This window comes from Heterodontus francisci, chromosome 6, assembly GCF_036365525.1.
Source record: "Heterodontus francisci isolate sHetFra1 chromosome 6, sHetFra1.hap1, whole genome shotgun sequence".
NCBI lineage: Eukaryota > Metazoa > Chordata > Chondrichthyes > Heterodontiformes > Heterodontidae > Heterodontus > Heterodontus francisci.
In genome coordinates, this window is record NC_090376.1 from 39,030,146 (window position 1) to 39,048,500 (window position 18,355).

The window sequence follows — 18,355 nt, forward strand, 5'->3', positions numbered from 1 at the left end:
TTTTCTTCCTTTTTTTTTAAACATTCCTTTTTACATTTTTTACAATCTTTTTTTGCATTTATTTCATTTCATCTTAGTTTGTTCAGTTTGCTTACCCACTGTTTTTTTCAGGTTGTTTTTCTTCAGGTTTGCACTTGCTGCTGTTCAATATTCAGTATATTCACACCTAATCTGTACTAATGCTTTGTCTTTCAACACACCATTAACATATTGTTTGCCTTTGCTCCGTGACCTTTTGGTCAGCTATGTGGCCTGGTCCAATCTGCACCTTCTCCTTTGTTATCTCTTGCCCAACCCCCACCTCACTTGTTTATAATCTGTGACTTTTCTAATATTTGTCAGTTCCGAAGAAGGGTCACTGACCCGAAACGTTAACTCTGCTTCTCTTTCCACAGATGCTGCCAGACCTGCTGAGTGAATCCAGAGTGTTTGAATAGTTAGGGTTAGAGAAAACAAAGAGGGTTTCATCAGCAGACAAGCTGAGGCAGGGGCATATCAGGCGACGTTCCAGAGCTGGAAATAGGGGGTCTTACAGCAGATGCAAATATGTGGTCGGAAGCTCAGAGATCAAATTCGACACCAAGGTTGCGAACAGACTGGCTTAATCTCAAACAGTTGCCAGGTAGAAAGATGGAGTCAGTAGCTAGGGAACAGAGTTTGCTGTGGGGTCCAAAAAACAATGGCTTCAGCTTTCCCAATGTTTAGTTGGAGGAAATTTCTGCTCATCAACTACAGGATGTCAGATATGCAGTCTGATAATTTAGCATCAGTTTCCTCTAGCTTTTTGATATCTTGACATTCCATCTTGCCCATTTTTATTAGTGTGTGAAGAAACTCATATATCCTCCCTTCCCCTTCAGTTCCTGGAACTAACCCTTTCTAGTTACAAAGGAATGCCATTTCTCCCAGTCAGGTTTATTTTGAAGCAGACAACATTATTTAGAAATCTGAAAAATCACACAATTTAGAATACACCTAGAGAATCATTTTGGAGAATTTTTCAATTTCAATGCACAGAAATTTTGCTCCAGTCCTCAAAAGTTTAAACATACGAACATACAGAAAAAAATCTTAAACGTCCAATTAAAATTGTCAGATGTTTAAAAAGGAACATATTCATTATTTGTTCAGTAACTTTAAAGATTAAGCTGACAGTTGCTTACATGTAAAACTTGTAGGAGATTTAAGAGAAGTACCTTAAGTTTAAACTCCAGCTGTGGCAAAACAGAAAGCAGCAGATGGCAATCAATATTGTATAGCTCAAGGATTAGATCGAAGACATGCTCTGACAGATCACTGATGGAGGTCTTCCCCAGCATTAAAACCTGGTTAAAAAACTGTTGGAAGAAAGTGTACCAGTTAGCATGATCTATGGCTCACACCAATTCTGTAACCACACAAACAAGAGTCTTCAAACAAAAATAGCATTTTATGGAACGAAAAGAAAAATTCTCATTAAGTACTTGATGAGCAAACATGTGGTAACTGAGGTCAATTTAACATTCTTTTGGCGGTCACTTTTTAATATTGTACGCTTTGAATTCACCAGTTACACTTTTGCCCACAACACAGATTTCATTTTAACACAAGTGAACTATGCCAGTTATAAATGCTAAAGCCCTAACTGAGTCAGAGCATTTCAGATCTCAACCAGCACAAAATCAAACCACCACAGTTCATTATCACATTCACTTAGTCCATTTTTATAGTCGAAGAAATAACAAAAAGCACTGACGTAGCACCTTATCATATCAAGGCACCCCAAACGGTCTATAGTTTTTGAAATAGAGTAATTATGGTTACATAGCCAAATAGCCAAGTATAGAACTGGTGTTCACAAAAATAAAATAAAGCATTAACCAGATTATCTGTTATGGTGGTTTTGGATGAGGGAGGAATGTGGACAGAACACCAGGAGAACACGTTCCTCTTCCAATACTACCATTTGCAATGCACCCTTCGATTATCTCAAGCCCATAGTGATTTTTTTTTTTAATTCATTCATGGGATGTGGGCCTTGGTAGCTAGGCCACCATTTATTGCCCATCCCTAATTGGCCTTGAGAAGGTGGTGGTGAGCTGCCTTCTTGAACCACTGCAGTCCATGTGAGGTAGGTACACCCACAGTGATAATAGGAAGGGAGTTCCAGGATTTTGACCCAGCGACAGTGAAGGAACGGCGATATAGTTCCAAGTCAGGATGGTGTGTGACTTGGACGGGAACTTGCAGGTGGTGGTGTTCCCATGCATTTGCTGCCCTTGTCCTTCCAGTTGGTAGAGGTCACAAGCCTGGAAGGTGCTGTCTAAGGAGCCTTGGTGCGTTGCTGCAGTGCATCTTGTAGACGGTACACACTGCTGCCACTGTGGGTCGGTGGTGCAGGAAGTGAATGTTGAAGGTGGTAAATGGGGTGCCAAATCAAGCGGTCTGCTTTGTCCTGGATGGTGTCGAGCTTCTTGAGTGTTGTTGGAGCTGTACCCATTCAGGCAAATGGAGAATATTCCATCACACTCCTGAACTGTGCCTTGTAGATGGTGGACAGGCTTTGGGGAGTCAGGAGGTGAGTTACTCGCCGCAGGATTCCTAGCCTCTGATCTGCTCTTGTAGCCACATATTTATATGACTATTCCAGTTCAGATTCTGGTCAATGGTAGCCCCTAGGATGTTGATAGTGGGGGATTCAGCGATGGTAATGCCATTGAATGTCATGGGGAGATGGTTAGATTCTCTCTTGTTGGAGATAGTCATTGCCTGGCACTTGTGTGGCGCAAATGTTACTTGCCACTAATCAGCCCAAACCTGGATATTGTCCAGGTCTTGCTGCATTTCTACACGGACTGCTTCAGTATCTGAAGAGTCACAAATGCTGAACATTGTGCAATCATCAGCAAACATCCCCACTTCTGACCTTATGATTGAAGGAAGGTCACTGATGAAGCAGCCGAAGATGGTTGGGCCGAGGACACTACCCTGAGGACTCCTGCAGTGATGTCCTGGAGCTCAGAAGATTGACCTCCAACAACCACAACCATTTTCCTTTGTGCTAGGTATGACTCCAACCAGCGGAGAGTTTTCCCCGATTCCCATTGACTCCAGTTTTGCTAGAGCTCCTTGAGGCCATACTCGGTCAAATGCTGCCTTGATGTTGAGGGCAGTCACTCTCATCTCACGGGTTCAGCTCTTTTGTCCATGTTTGAATCAAGGCTGTAATGAGGTCAGGAGCTGAGTGGCCCTGGCAGAACCCAAACTGAGCATCACTGAGCAGGTTATTGCTTAGCAAGTGCTGCGTGATGGCACTGTTGATGACACCTTCCATCACTTTACTGATGATCAAGAGTAGACTGATGGGGCAGTAATTGGCCGGGTTTTACTTGTCTTGCTTTGTGTGTGCAAGACGTACCTGGGCAATTTTCCACATTGCCGGGCAAATGCCAGTGTTGCAGCTGTACTGGAACAGCTTGGCGAGGGGCACGGCAAGTTCTGGAGCACAAGTCTTCAATACTATTGCCGGAATCAACCTTGTACTCAACCTTTTGACTCAGCTACCAACTAAGTTAAGGTGACTTGATATTTTGCATGCGTGATTGCAGTACGTGAGGAATGCTTTCAAAAGCAAGAAGAAAAGGCCATTCAACCCATCAAGCCTGCTCCTCCAATTGGAAGTGGATAGTTGTTTCTACTTTATAGGTGCTCACATATCTGCACTTACTCATTTTGTACTTGTGTCACCATGTGACTCAAACCCTAATTGCCAGGGGGAAAAAAAAAACTAAAGACATGAATCATGATCATCTGTGGGAAGACAAACCCTGCTGCTGCTGCTCCTCCTCACCCATCCTCTGCAGATCTCCAACCATGTCATTCTCAGCATACGAGGTGGCCGACTTCAAGGAGGCTTTCCTCCTGTTTGACAAGACTGGTAATTCCAAGGTTACCTATAGCCAGGTTGCAGATGTTAGGTGTGCTTTCGGCCAGAATCCAACCAATGCTGAAGTGAAAAAGATCCTAAACAACCCCACTGCTGAGGAGATGACCAACAAAGCCATTGACTTTGGCCAGTTCCTGCCCATTCTCCAGACCATGGCCAACAAAGTGCAGGTTTCCCATGAAGACTTTGTTGAGGGTCTGTGCATCTTTGACGAGGAAGGCAACGGCACCATGATGGGGGCTGAACTCCACCACGTTCTGGCCACACTGGGTGAGAAGTTGACAGGGGATCAGGTGGAACAACTGCTGACAGGTCAAGATGATGCCAACGGTTGCATCAACTATGAGGCTTTTGTCAAACACATCATGTCTATTTAAAATGGATCCCCATGAATTTGTGCACATGGTTCTAAATGGCTGAACACTAGACAGGGTGAAGACGTCACATCGTGGAACTTATGCCTTTCTGACCAATGAGAGCAGTCTCCTTTCGGACTGCACAAAACCGTTGTTCTTTTAAAACTTGTATCCAATGGATAGTATTTCAAACAACATAATGAGGAAGAACAACAACCTTGGACTTTATTTAGTTTGTCCATGATGTTTGACATGGTTGTGAAGTGCACATGGCAGTCAACATCCAATGAGGTCTCAGTGCTCAATTTGTGGCTGTAACATCCATATTATATCGCCACATGCAGCAGTGTTCATTTATCAATTCTGTACAGTGTACTTGGAAAAAAAAAAGACAGGTCAAAAAAAAAAAATCTAGACATTAATGCTTAGCAAAGACGTGGCAGCTTTACAAGTACCATCAACTGGAACTTGATTGAGAGTTACCCAGGAAAGTGTTAACAGGTAAATTGGCCGTCAACTGACCTATGGACATTTTCCTTGCAGGATATTAGCAATCTATTAAGTACTCGACCACCACTGAGCCATCTGCTGCTTGGCTCATAGTTTGCTTTGGATCTTTCACCATAACTGTTCAAATTGCTTAAAATGCTTCATACCCAAGACATCACAATTCAAGACTCGGAGCATCTAAACAGCAGGAGATAATGTTCCACTTTGACTGGTGAAGAGGCAGGTAAAATGGATGGAGAACAATCTCTTGGTCCAAATGCACCAGGGAAGCAACTTTTGATAGCATTTTCAGTTCAGTGTCAAGTAACATCTGGTCAGAATACAGAATCAAATAAAGCTCATCTACAATAAAGCTTGGCCAAATGAACCACACCACCCAAAACCTTGGGTTCTTGTTCAACCCAGAGTCAACACCTATTCATCCCCAAAACAGCCTATTTCCACCTGCTGAACAAGACCTGCTTCCACCCCAGCTTCAGTGCCTCTGTCAGTGAAACCCTCATCCATACTTGTGCTTCAGATAGACTCAATTATTCCAGTGCCCGACTTCTTCCATCCTATCCAGCATTAATTCCAACTTGTCCAAAATGCAAGCTGCCCTGCACCAAGATCCACTCACCCATCATCCGGTTATGAGGCAGTCCATTACCATACTTTTATTCGTCATTACATGCTATCATATGCAAATGCAGTGAGCAACAAATATTAACTTTTAAAAAAGTAACATTTGTGCCACACAAGTGGCAGGCAATGACCATCTCAAACAAGAAAAAAAATCTAACCATCTCCCTTGATATTCAAAGGCATTGCCATCGCTGAACCACCACCAACACCCGGGGGGGGAGGGGGGGTGGTGTTACAGCTGACTGGGAACTGAACTGGAACCACCATACGAATACTGTAGCTACAAGAAGCAGGAAAGGGGCTCCAACAACGCTCAAGAAGCTCGACAGCATCCAGGACAAAGCATCCCGCTTGATTACATTTTCCCTCGTTAATAACCTAACCAGCTCCATTTAAATATTAAAATTGAGAAATTTTGATACGCTAAATAGGGGAAATAATACACAACCGTAAGCACTGAAGCAAGATGCACTGCAGAAACTCACAAAACCTCCTTCAACAGCACCTTACAAACCCATGACTTCTACTACCTAGAAGGATAAAGGCAGCAGATGCATGGGAATACCACATATTACAAGTTCCCCGCCAAGTCACACACCAACCTGACTTGAAACTATATTGTCCTTCCTTCACTGTTGCTGGGCCAAAAACCTGGAATTCCCTTCCCAACAGTACTGTGGGTGTACCTACACCACATGGTCGGCAGTCATTCAAGGCAGTGGCTCACGACCTTCTCAAGAGCATTTAGGGATGGGGTACGCTCACATCCCATGAACAAGTAAATAAAATAGCCAATGCACAGACTTGAGCAGCATCATGCTAAGATACAGGTTTTCTGTGCTCCAAAAGAACTTCTTCGCTTACAAGTTTGATAAAACAAATTGAAACACTTTCTATATCTGACCTGACAAGTGGCTTCTGATAAACCTACGAAATTGACAATTTTAATCCAATTACCAAATTAGCAATTCCAGAACAAATGTCCAGCAATCTCCACAAATTTGGAAAAAGGAAGTTTCACATTAAGGTTGACCTTTTAGTAAAGCAGCCATGGACTTTACATCAATAATAATTTTCAACATTCAAAGAAATAGAAATTTGGGCTGGAAATAAATTATTCATTCAATTATGATAGTCGAAAAATGGCTTCATACAAGCTGGACTCAAGTCACACACTGAGTACTCTTAACACTTCACCAGCAGGCTGCACTACATACTATATTTTAATCAAACTTTAATGAACCCTCTTTTGCATCTCATTAGGAATAACTAAATGTGTCCTTCATTAGAGCCTGAATGAACAGTTAGGCCTGTAAATCATTTTGCTTGTACAGAACATATCTTTATTTGTACTGTACAAGTATCACTGATGCTCAAGTCCTCAGCAGAATTTACTCAAGTTCTCTCCAATTAAGTCGTTACATTCCTTTCCCAATTCCACACTTTTCTTTAAACAACCCAAAAGGACTTTACTACTGTGTCCTCAGGAAGAGTCAACATGTTTTTTTTTTTAAAAGTTCTAATACTTTCCCCTTCCCCTCGTTTACCATGAATTGACATTCTTTTCCAGTGCTGCAAAATGATGGGGAGCTGCAGTAATAGGCAAGGGCAATTAGTGAATTAGCAGTACAGGAGGTGGTCCTTTGGTGTTATATGCCCGACTTTTGAACAATGATTTCCTAGAAGATAATGTCCTTACCTTTGCCTTTACATCCTCCCTCGTTAATAACTTAACTAGCTCCATTTAAACGTTAAAATTCAGAAATTTTGATACGCTAAATAGGGGAAATAATCTTTAATGGTAACCAGAGGGCATAACTTTAAAAGCATTTTAAAAAACCTTGCAAGTTTTTTTTTCTCTGCTGGGAGTCGTTTGGTCATCGAATTCCCTACTAGAGGTAATGGTGGAAGTAGGATGCAAAATAGCTTTCAGAAGGGAAATAGCAAATATTCCAATAACCACTTATGGTAAAACATCCATGTTCTAAAACCCTTATACCAGAGAGCAACTGTTAACGTCTCTATTCGTACTTCTAAGCCCCTTGGATACCTATTTGTACTTCTATGCCCATCAGATACCAATTTGTCCACCAGCGAACACAATCTTTCACCATCCACCTCATTGAAACAATTCATATAGTCTTGAAAACATCTAATGGATGGTCTTACCTTTCTTGGGGGTCAGTCAGACAAACCCCTGTTTTTAAGCCTTACTTTATAACTATAATGTTTCAATCCTGGTATATAAGTCCAATAAATCTTCATGGCACTGTTCCTGAAGATCATGCACTACCCAGATCAGCAGACCAGCTCTGTTCCAGCCAGATGTAAATTGGGTGATCTCTAGCAATCTCCTTGCAACTAAAAGAATTACAGAACTCAGAAGCACAGAAAGAGGCTACCCATTCGATTGCACATGTGGTAGCCCCCAAAAGAACTAGTTAATCCTATTCTCAATTTCCCAAAACCCTCAAATTTCTCTTGAAATATTTGCCATTTCCCTTCTGAAAGCCATTTTGCATCCTGCTTCCACCCTTACCACTGGTAGGAAATTTGATGTCCGAACGACTCCCAAAGAAAAAAAAAACTTGCAAGACTTTTTTTTTAAATGCTTTTAAAGTTATGCCCTCTGGGTACCATTAAAGATCATTTCCCCTATTTAGCATATCAAAATTTCTCAATTTTAAATACCTTCATCAAATAACTCTTGTTATAATGCAAAGAATCCAATTTCTCTGGCCTCTTTACATATTTAAAGTCTCTTATCCCTGGACCTCTCCATGGTCTTCACAAACTGCCTAAACTAGGGCATCGGGTAGTTTAACTGCAGCCTACCAACATTTGATATAGGTTTGACTTTACCTTCTTCCTTTTGCCTCTCTATGCTCCTATTTCTAAAACCTAAAATTTCAAAATTGATCTCTCAAAAAGGGTGACAAAAATAAATGCACCATTTTATAACTGAACTGTATGTTCAGAAGAAATAGGAGAAGTAGGCCATTCAGCCCCTCAAGCCTGCTCCACCATTCAATACAGTTATGGCCTTAACTTCACCTTCCTGCCAGTACCCATAATTCTTTTAAGAGGGGAAAGGGATTGGAATACATTTAAAAGCATACAATCACTGCAACATGATTCTGTTAACTAAGTAAAACTCAGGCATACTTTTACACAAAACTGCAGCTAGAATATCCAAGTGAAACAAATGGAGATTCATCAACCATCAAGTGTTGAGTTCTCTGATTCTGCACACAAATGTGAGTGCAAGCTGGGCAGCAGTTAAACATCACAAGCACTTGTGTTGAAATAAATGAGTCTATGAGCCATCCAACCACAAACTACTCAATGGTTGCATTTTCTAAACATCCTTCATGAACCTAGACACTAGTATGCAGACTTTTAAGCTGGTATACATGGAGCAAGCTGGCAGACAGTTTCTAAATTATAGATATGCATGAAGCATGCTACGTAGATAAACCAGAACTGCACCAACTTGTTGCATTATCCAGCTAGGACCCTTTTTTTTTTTTTGAAAAAGGTCTTTGGATATATAGGTCTAGACCTGGCACAGGTTGAAACCCGATTGCCCAAGTTTCAAGACACGACAATTAGGCACTGTAAAAGTTCTATCACCAAATGTGTTACTGAAATAAAATGCATATCCTGATGCATTGTGTGTCTATTTAGTATTAAAATAAATCTACATAACTTACATTATTTTAAAACTGATTACTCAAGCAGTGGAAAATACTTCCATTAATTTAATATTTAAGGTACACAGCATATTTCAGGATAGTCTGGTTCTTTTCATCAATGATCCCTTGCTAGCATTCCTACAACATCTCCAGACTCCTCATCCAATATCTCATTTGTGCAATTTATCAACACATTCCAAATGAGGTTGCTCTTGCTTTCCCTCTAATAGCACTGCTGCATTATAGCTTTTCTAAACTTGCAACTGAAAGATTTATGGTTAAGTTTATGAACTTATGCAATGAACTGTGCAAATGGTCTTGATAGTGTCTTCACAAACAGCTGGATAAATATTTGTTCGATTTCAGCAAAATCTTCACTTAGGTAACTGGGTACAAACCAGACTATACATTTAACTGATAACCCAGCAGTGATCGTAAATGATGGCAAACAGTCTTCCCAACAGATCATCATGGGCCGAGGGACTGAACTCCGGTACATGTGCTGTGCAGTGGTTACTTGGAACAAGGCACTATTTGCAGGATTATATTTTTGAAAAAATGAAACTCAGGTACAGGGGCAGCGAGAACTATTACTTTTCAATTCAAACCAGAACCAAATACATAATAACTGAGCAGAGTTCTGGAAAATCAATGTTTATATGCTTACATTTGTAATGTAAGGTTCAACTGCTTGAGCCGTCCTTTTTAAAAGAGCTTTTGCCAAGTCATATGCTTGCTTGTTTAGATTCTGCAGGAAAACAAAAATAGTTAAGACATCGACATGAAATAAATCATGGTCACAATTTGATAAGATTTTACAAAACGTATTCTAACTTTTTAACTCAATCCGAATTGATCCTCAATGAAATTCATTATTAATTTGGAGAAATTTTCACAGCACTCGTCAAAATATGTATCTAGTACTTACCTACAGTTTAGACAAAGGGCAAGTTCAAAACTAAAAATCATACAAATTTACTCACATTCTTGAAAAATTCTAAGCGCAACTGATGAAGTATAATAGACCCCTTTAATAATGCCAATGCTGCTTTTGGACATGCCTTTTTTTTCAAAATTGGAGGTATTCAAACAATCAAGAAAGAAAAATTACATCAACTTAAACCATTGTACAACACAAGGAGCCTTTAAAATTCTGCAGTTATTAAGTAAGCACCCTGCTTGCTATTTTCATTGCTGATTCTTATCCCTTATTCTTTGTGTGACCTCCTTCTATAGTGATGGATCTAGTTGGTTCTTGAATTAATGGTCCATATTTCAGCCAGTTGTGAATCAAAAGATCTAGCAATCTCTGACTTGGATTTCCCCTGTGATGATGTCAGTTTGAATCTGGTGCCAAATCAAGGGAATGTTCAGGTGCTCAACAGTGAGGTCATCAAGCAGGGTAAGCAGCCAATCACAATGAAGAATTTTCACAAACAGTAAACTGGGAAGTAAAATGCATCAGTTATCCTTCACTTCTCATGACATTTTACACTGAGCAAAATAAATAATTGGGACAAACACATGGGATTAACGTAGAAGCTGAAATATCAAACATTAAAAAAAAATTAAACTTGATTTTATCAAAATGAAAAATTTGACATTGTACAATTATAAAATTAGTTTTTCAGGGCCGGTGAGATTGTGTAGCAGTAACGATGAACATGAAACCTGTTAAAAACCCAGTTACACGTTATTCAACAAAGTCCAACTTTATCAAGTTTATTTACTTTTTTTAAACAGCAAGATTAATGCTTAGAAGAACAAGTTGGGAACTGGAGTGCAGTCTTAGATAGGACAATTTCAGGGTGGGGAACAGGAGGCAGAAAATAAGCAAGAGTCTGAAAGACAGAAGAAACAAAAGGTTAAAAAGTGTGCATCACAGGAATTTGGGAGTGTTAAAGGATATTTATTTAAATGCAAGAAGTATAGTAAATAAAGCTGGTGAGCAGATAGACACATGGCAATGTGATATTGATGGAAACATGGCCTCACGAGGGGCAAGAATGACAGCTCAAAATCCCTGGATATAGAGTTTTCAGGAAGGATAGAGAGGGAGATTAAAAAAAAAAGAGGGGTTAGTTAAGGAATCAATGGCAGCTTTGAGGGACGATGTGCTAAATGAATCAAACAAGACCATATGGGTGGAGCTCAAATAAAAAAAGGGGCAGCCACACTAGGAGGAATGTACTATAGACCCCCAAATAGTGAAAGGGAGATAGAAATTTGCCAAAACATTGAGTGCAAAAACTATAGGACAATAATAGTTGGGGATTTCAACTACCCCATTATCAACTTGGATACAAACTGTGTCAAGGGCACAAAGGGGACAAAACTCTTGAACTGTGTTCAAGACAACTTTTTTAGCCAGCATGTAACAAGCCCAACGAGAGGGGATGCAATTCTAGATTTAGTCTTCAGTAATGAAGCTGGGCAAGTGGATGAAGTAACAGTGGGTGACCATTTTGGAGATAGTGACCATAACGCAGTTAGTTTTAGCATAATCACATAAAAAGATAAAACAGGAGTAAAGGTTCTAAATTGGGGAATGCAAATTTTACAAAACTGAGAGGTGATCTAGCGAAAGTGGACTGAATACAGCTACTTGAAGTAAAATCAGTGGCAAACCAGTGGGAGGCATTCAAAAGCGAGATACTACAGGCACAGTGTAGGCATGTCCCCACAAAGATAAAGGGTGGAACGGCCAAATCGAGAGCCCCCTGGTTATCTAGAAGCTTACAGGGGAAAATTAAAAGCAGAAAAAGAAAGCCTATGACGATCACAAAAATCTTAATGCTTTAGAAAGCCTAGAGGAGTATAGAAAGTGCAGGGGTGAAGTAAAAAAGGAAATTAGAAAAGCAAAGAGAGGTCATGAAAAATTAGTGGCAGGTAAAATCAAGGAAAACGCAAAGATGTTTTATCAGTATATTAAGAGCAAGAAGATAACTAAGGAAAGGGTAGGGCCTATCAGAGATGGACAAGGGAACTTACACGTGGATACAGAAGATGTGGGCAGGGCTTTTTTGTCTCTGTCTTCACAAAGAAGAGGACTAATGCAGACATTGTAGTTAAGGAGGAGTGTGAAATATTAGCTACAATAAGCATGATGAGAGAGGAAGTACTAGAGGGTCTGGCATCCTTGAAAGTGGATAAATCGCCAGGGCTGGATGGATTGCATCCCAGGTTGTTAAAGGAAGCCAGGGAGGAAATAGCGGATGTGCTGAGGATCATCTTCGAATCCTCACTAGATACAGGAGAGGTGCCAGACAACTGGAGGTCTGTGAAGGTTGTACCATTGTTTAAAAAGGGTGAGAGGGATAGGCCAAATAATTATAGGCTGGTCAGTCTGACCTCAGTGGTCAGTAAATTGCTAGAAATCAATTCAGAGGGACAGGATTAACTGCCATTTAGAAAGGCATGGATTAATTAGGGATAGTCAGCATGGATTTGTTAGGGGAAGGTCATGTCTTACTAACTTAATTGAGTTTTTTGAGGAAGTAACAAAGAGGATTGATGAGGGTAGTGCAATGGATGTAGTGTACATGGATTTTAGTAAGGCATCTGACAAGGTCCCACATGGCAGACTGTTCAGTAAAATGAAAGCCCATCGGATACAGGGGAATGTGGCAGGTTAATTCCAGAATTGGCTCAGGGACAGGAAACAAAAGGGTAGTAGCCAATGGATGTCCTGATTGGGAAATTAGCTGATGCCACAAAAATTGGCCGTATAGTTGATAGTGAAGAGGATAGCTGCAAACTCCAGAATGATATCAATGGTTTGGTTGAGTGAGTGGAAAAGTGGCAAATGCAATTCAATCCAGGGAAGTGGGAGGTAATGCGTTTGGGGAGGGCAAATAAAGCGAGGGAATACACAATAAACAGGAAGATATTGAAAGGGGTAGAAGGAGGAGTGCATGGCCACAGGTCCCTGAAAGTGACAGGACAGATAGGTATAGAGTGAAGATGACATATGGAATGCTTTCCTTTTTTGGTTGAGGTATAGAATACAAAAGCAGGGATGTAATGTTGTAATTGTATAAAACGCTGGTTAGGCCACACCTGGAGCATTGTATACAGTTCTGGTCACCATGTTACAGGAAGGTCATAATTGCTCTGGAGAGAGTAGAGAGGAGATTTACAAGAATATTGCCAGGACTCAAAAGTTGCAGCTAAGAGGAAAGATTGGATAGGCAAGGGTTGGTTTCCTTAGAACAGAGGAGGCTGAGGGGTGATTTAATTGATGTGTACAAAATTATGAGGGGTCTAGATAGAGCAGATAGAAAGGACCAGATTCCCCTAGTGGAGAGGTCCAATACCAGGGCGCACAGATTTAATGCAATTAGTAGAAGGATTAGAGGGGACATGAGGAAAACTTTTTCACCCCGAGGGCAGTGAGTGTCTGGAATTCACTGCCAGGAATGGTGGAGGAGGCAGAAACCCTCAATTCTTCTAAAAAGGCACCTGGACATGCACCTGAAGTGCTGTAAGCTGCAAGGCTACGGGCCAGGTGCTGGAAGGTGGGATGAGATAGAGGCTACAACAAATACAAGAAATGCTGGAATCACTCAGCAGGTCTGGCAGCATCTGTGGAAAGAGAAGCAGAGTTAACGTTTCGGGTCAGTGACCCTTCTTCGGAACTGACAAATATTAGAAAAGTCACAGATTATAAACAAGTGAGGTGGGGGTGGGGCAAGAGATAACAAAGGAGAAGGTGCAGATTGGACCTGGATTGGACCCAGGATCACAGGTATCTCTGAGAAATACAACGTTCGTCGGACTGCTACTCTCGCCGCATCCTGAGATCCACACTCAGTGCTATGCGCCGCCACATGCACACACTGGACCTCTCTCTCCAGCAGCACCGTCTCACCTTATCTCAAAGCTGTTCTACTCCGCAGTTTCATCTCATCTTACGTCTCATCCGACGCATTAACAAAACACTTTTTTTCGTCCTTTCAGGTGTTAAGGAACGCAAGCTCCAGCAGCTGATGGGGACTAATGCCCCTCCAGATCCTCCTTCCGCTTCACTTCCCTCTGACCCCACCCCTTCTGATCTGACCCCTTGCCGTGTATTCACTATACCCTCTGACCTCCCCCTCTCTGATGCGGAGCGTTCTGTACTCAGCAAAGGTCTCAGTTTTATCCCCTTACGCCCCCACCTCAATGAATTTTGCGCTCGGCATGACGTTGAGCTCTTCTTCCGTCGCCTCCGCCTCCGGGCTCACTTCTTCGACCAGGAGTCCTCCCCCCGACCAGCAGACCCATTCACCTGCCTCCAGCATTCTCCCTCTACCTGGACCCCTCCCCCTGGCCTCTTACCCGCTCTTGATCTCTTAATTGAAAACTGTCGGCGAGACATTGGTCGTCTCAATTTCTCTGCCCCCCTCACTCACTCTAACCTGTCCCCCTCTGAACTTGAAGCACTCCGTTCTCTCAGGTCTAACCCCGACATGGTCATCAAACCTGCAGACAAGGGCGGTGCTGTTGTTGTATGGCGTACAGACCTCTACCTTGCAGAAGCTCAACGCCAACTCACAGACACCTCTTCCTACCTCCCTCTGGACCATGACCCCACCACCGAACATCAAGCCACCGTCCAAAGGACTGTCACTGACCTCATCTCCTCTGGAGATCTTCCCTCTACGGCTTCCAACCTCATAGTCCCACAACCCCGGACAGCCCGCTTCTACCTCCTTCCCAAAATCCACAAACGGGACTGTCACGGCAGACCCATTGTGTCAGCCTGCTCCTGCCCCACTGAACTTATTTCTTCCTATCTAGACTCTATCTTTTCTCCGCTGGTCCAGTCTCTTCCCACCTACATCCGTGACTCTTCTGACGCTCTACGTCATTTTGACAATTTCCAGTTTCCTGGTCCCAACCGCCTCCTCTTCACTATGGACGGCCAATCGCTCTGCACCTCCATCCCCCACCAGGATGGTTTGAGGGCTCTCCGCTTCTTCCTGGAACAGAGGCCCAACCAGTCCCCATCCACCAACACCCTCCTCCGCCTGGCTGAACTTGTTCTCACATTGAACAACTTCTCCTTCAACTCCATGCACTTCCTTCAAGTAAAAGGTGTCGCTATGGGTACCCGCATGGGTCCTAGTTATGCCTGTCTTTTTGTGGGATATGTCGAGCATTCTTTGTTCCAGTCCTACTCAGGCCCCCTCCCCCAACTCTTTTTCCGGTACATTGATGACTGTATCGGTGCCGTTTCCTGCTCCCGCCCCGAACTAGAAAACTTTATCAACTTTGCTTCCAATTTCCACCCTTCTCTCACCTTTACATGGTCCATCTCTGACACTTCCCTTCCCTTCCTCGACTTCTCTGTCTCCATCTCTGGGGACAGGCTGTCTACCAATATCCATTATAAGCCCACTGACTCCCACAGCTACCTCGACTACACTTCTTCACACCCTACCTCCTGTAAGGACTCCATTCCATTCTCCCAGTTTCTCCGTCTCCGACGCATCTGCTCTGATGATGCTACCTTCCATGACGGTGCTTCTGATATGACCTCCTTTTTCCTCAACCGAGGATTTCCCCCCACTGTGGTTGACAGGGCCCTCAACCGTGTCCGACCCATTCCCCGCACCTCTACCCTCACCCCTTCCCCTCCCTCCCAGAACCGTGACAGGGTTCCCCTTGTCCTCACTTTTCATCCCACCAGCCTCCATATCCAAAGGATCATCCTCCGCCATTTTCGCCACCTCCAGCGTGATGCCACTACCAGTCGCATCTTCCCCTCCCTTCCCGTCAGCATTCCGAAGGGATCGTTCCCTCCGCGACACCCTGGTCCACTCCTCCATTACCCCCACCACCTCATCCCCGTCCCAGGGCACCATCCCTTGCAATCGCAGGAGGTGTAATACCTGCCCATTTACCTCCTCTCTCCTCACTATCCCAGGCCCCAAACACTCCTTTCAGGTGAAGCAGCGATTTACTTGTACTTCTTTCAATGTAGTATACTGTATTCGCTGCTCACAGTGTGGTCTCCTCTACATTGGGGAGACCAAGCGCAGACTGGGTGATCGCTTTGCGGAACATCTCCGCTCAATCCGCAAGCAGGACCCTGAGCTTCCGGTTGCTTGCCATTTCAACACTCCCCCCTGCTCTCATGCTCACATCTCTGTCCTGGGATTGCTGCATTGTTCCAGTGAACATCAACGCAAGCTCGAGGAACAGCATCTCATCTACCGATTAGGCACACTACAGCCTGCCGGACTGAACATTGAGTAAAATAATTTCAGAGCATGACAGCCCCCCACTTTACTTTCATTTTTAGTCATTTTTTCTTCCTTTTTTTTTTTTACATTCCTTGTTACATTTTTTACAATTTTTTTTGCATTTATTTCATTTCATCTTAGTTTGTTCAGTTTGCTTACCCACTGTTTTTTTCAGGTTGTTTTTCTTCAGGTTTGCACTTGCTGCTGTTCAATATTCAGTGTATTCACACCTAATCTGTACTAATGCTTTGTCTTTCAACACACCATTAACATATTGTTTGCCTTTGCTCCGCGACCTTTTGGTCAGCTATGTGGCCTGGTCCAATCTGCACCTTCTCCTTTGTTATCTCTTGCCCCACCCCCACCTCACTTGTTTATAATCTGTGACTTTTCTAATATTTGTCAGTTCCGAAGAAGGGTCACTGACCCGAAACGTTAACTCTGCTTCTCTTTCCACAGATGCTGCCAGACCTGCTGAGTGATTCCAGCATTTCTTGTTTTTGTATCAGATTTCCAGCATCCGCAGTATTTTGCTTTTAGATAGAGGCTAGTTTGTTCAGCTGGCACGGCATGACGGGCTGAATGACCTCCTTCTGTGCTGTAATTTTTCTATGGTTGTCGTCAGTTCAGCAACTTCTAATCAACTGATGCACCCTATGGGAAAGCATCGAATCACAGACAGCAATTTCTGGCTTTTCACATTTAGCTGCGCACATGCGAACTCTAGAAGTTGCTGTCAGTTTCAGAGGACTAATGACAGCAAAAGCAGACAGTTTTGCCATCACTACCCAACATCTGGGCCAATATCTACACTGGCTGCTTGAATGGCCTTCTTTTGGCCTCAAAGATACCAAATCCCAATTTCAACTTTTTTTTAATTACATACAGGTGTTCAGTTTCTTCTTAACTCTTACTGTCCTATGAAGAGAGATTGGGGAAACTGGGCCTGTATTCTCTAGAGTTTCGAAGAATGAGAAGGGATCTCATTAAAACCTACACAATACTTAAAAGGGATAGACAGGGTAGATGCAGGTAAGAGGTTTCTCCTGGTTGGGGAGTCTAGAACCAGGGGACACAATTTGAAAATAAAACGGGGAAGCCACTTAGGACTGAGATGAGGAGAAATTTCTTTACTCAGAGGGTTGTGAATCTTTGAAATTCTCTGCCCCAAAGGGCTGTGGATGCTCAGTGAGTATGTTTAAAGCAGAGATTGACATTACTAAATACCGATGACATAAAAGGGATATGGGGACAGTGTGGGAAAAAAAGCATTGAAGTGGATGATCAGCCACAACTGGACTGAATGGCAGAGCAGGCTCGATGGGCGGAATAGCTTACAACTGCTTCTATGTTCCTAATATCACCTGAACATACTACCTCTCTTTTCCTTCCCCCGCCACAGCCGATGAGCACCAAGGCCAATTGTAGCAGTGAGCATGATGGCAGGTCAGGAGCAGTACAGCCATCAGCTGAAGATTCCGTGACTCCACAAATAATTCATAATCAAATTTTAATACAACAAATGAAAATGTATTCAAGAAAATAAAAACGTAATTGAACCACAATTTATTGTTAAAAAGATTGAAAATAAAAGAACGCCAATACTTCAGAAGAGAAAAAAAGAAATCACTGGATTAGTATAGCTATGCGTAAAAGCTTGTCTTTGTGATTATCTATTTGTATAGTTGGGAAGAGGTTGTTAATGGCGCTGCTGCACAGTCCAGATTAATTTGAACTAAATGCTTAAATAGTAACTTTGTTTTCGTTAACTATTTCAAGCTTTCCAAAAGTACGTTTTCTTACAGCCGACCACCCCCGACAGATAATGCAAATGGTTGCTGGAGTGTAAAAAAACTCTGCATTTCCCTCAGATACTGAACATTGCTGCCCACTGAAACATTGATTCTTTTAGATGGGCTCTCTGCTGCATTTCCATGCTCACAAGCTTCCTACACAATTCGAATTTTAAATTTCTTGAACGTTTGTTTTCCGTAGAATTTGAGCTGGTGAAAACTT

At 42.4% G+C, this 18,355-nt stretch overlaps 1 protein-coding gene and 1 pseudogene across 3 annotated transcripts in view; one reads left to right on the forward strand and one right to left on the reverse strand.

Moving 5' to 3' along the window:
• Window positions 1-18,355, reverse strand: part of pds5b (PDS5 cohesin associated factor B) — a 261,787-nt gene that overhangs the window by 145,093 nt on the left and 98,339 nt on the right. For all 3 annotated transcript variants that reach the window (XM_068033499.1, XM_068033498.1, XM_068033500.1), the window contains exons 7-8: window positions 9,778-9,858; window positions 1,197-1,337 (exon numbers count right to left, since the gene is read on the reverse strand). In XM_068033499.1, the coding sequence (XP_067889600.1) occupies window positions 1,197-1,337; window positions 9,778-9,858 (222 nt within the window). The remainder of the gene's footprint in view (window positions 1-1,196; window positions 1,338-9,777; window positions 9,859-18,355) is intronic.
• Window positions 2,156-4,338, forward strand: LOC137370945 (myosin light chain 3, skeletal muscle isoform pseudogene; annotated as a pseudogene).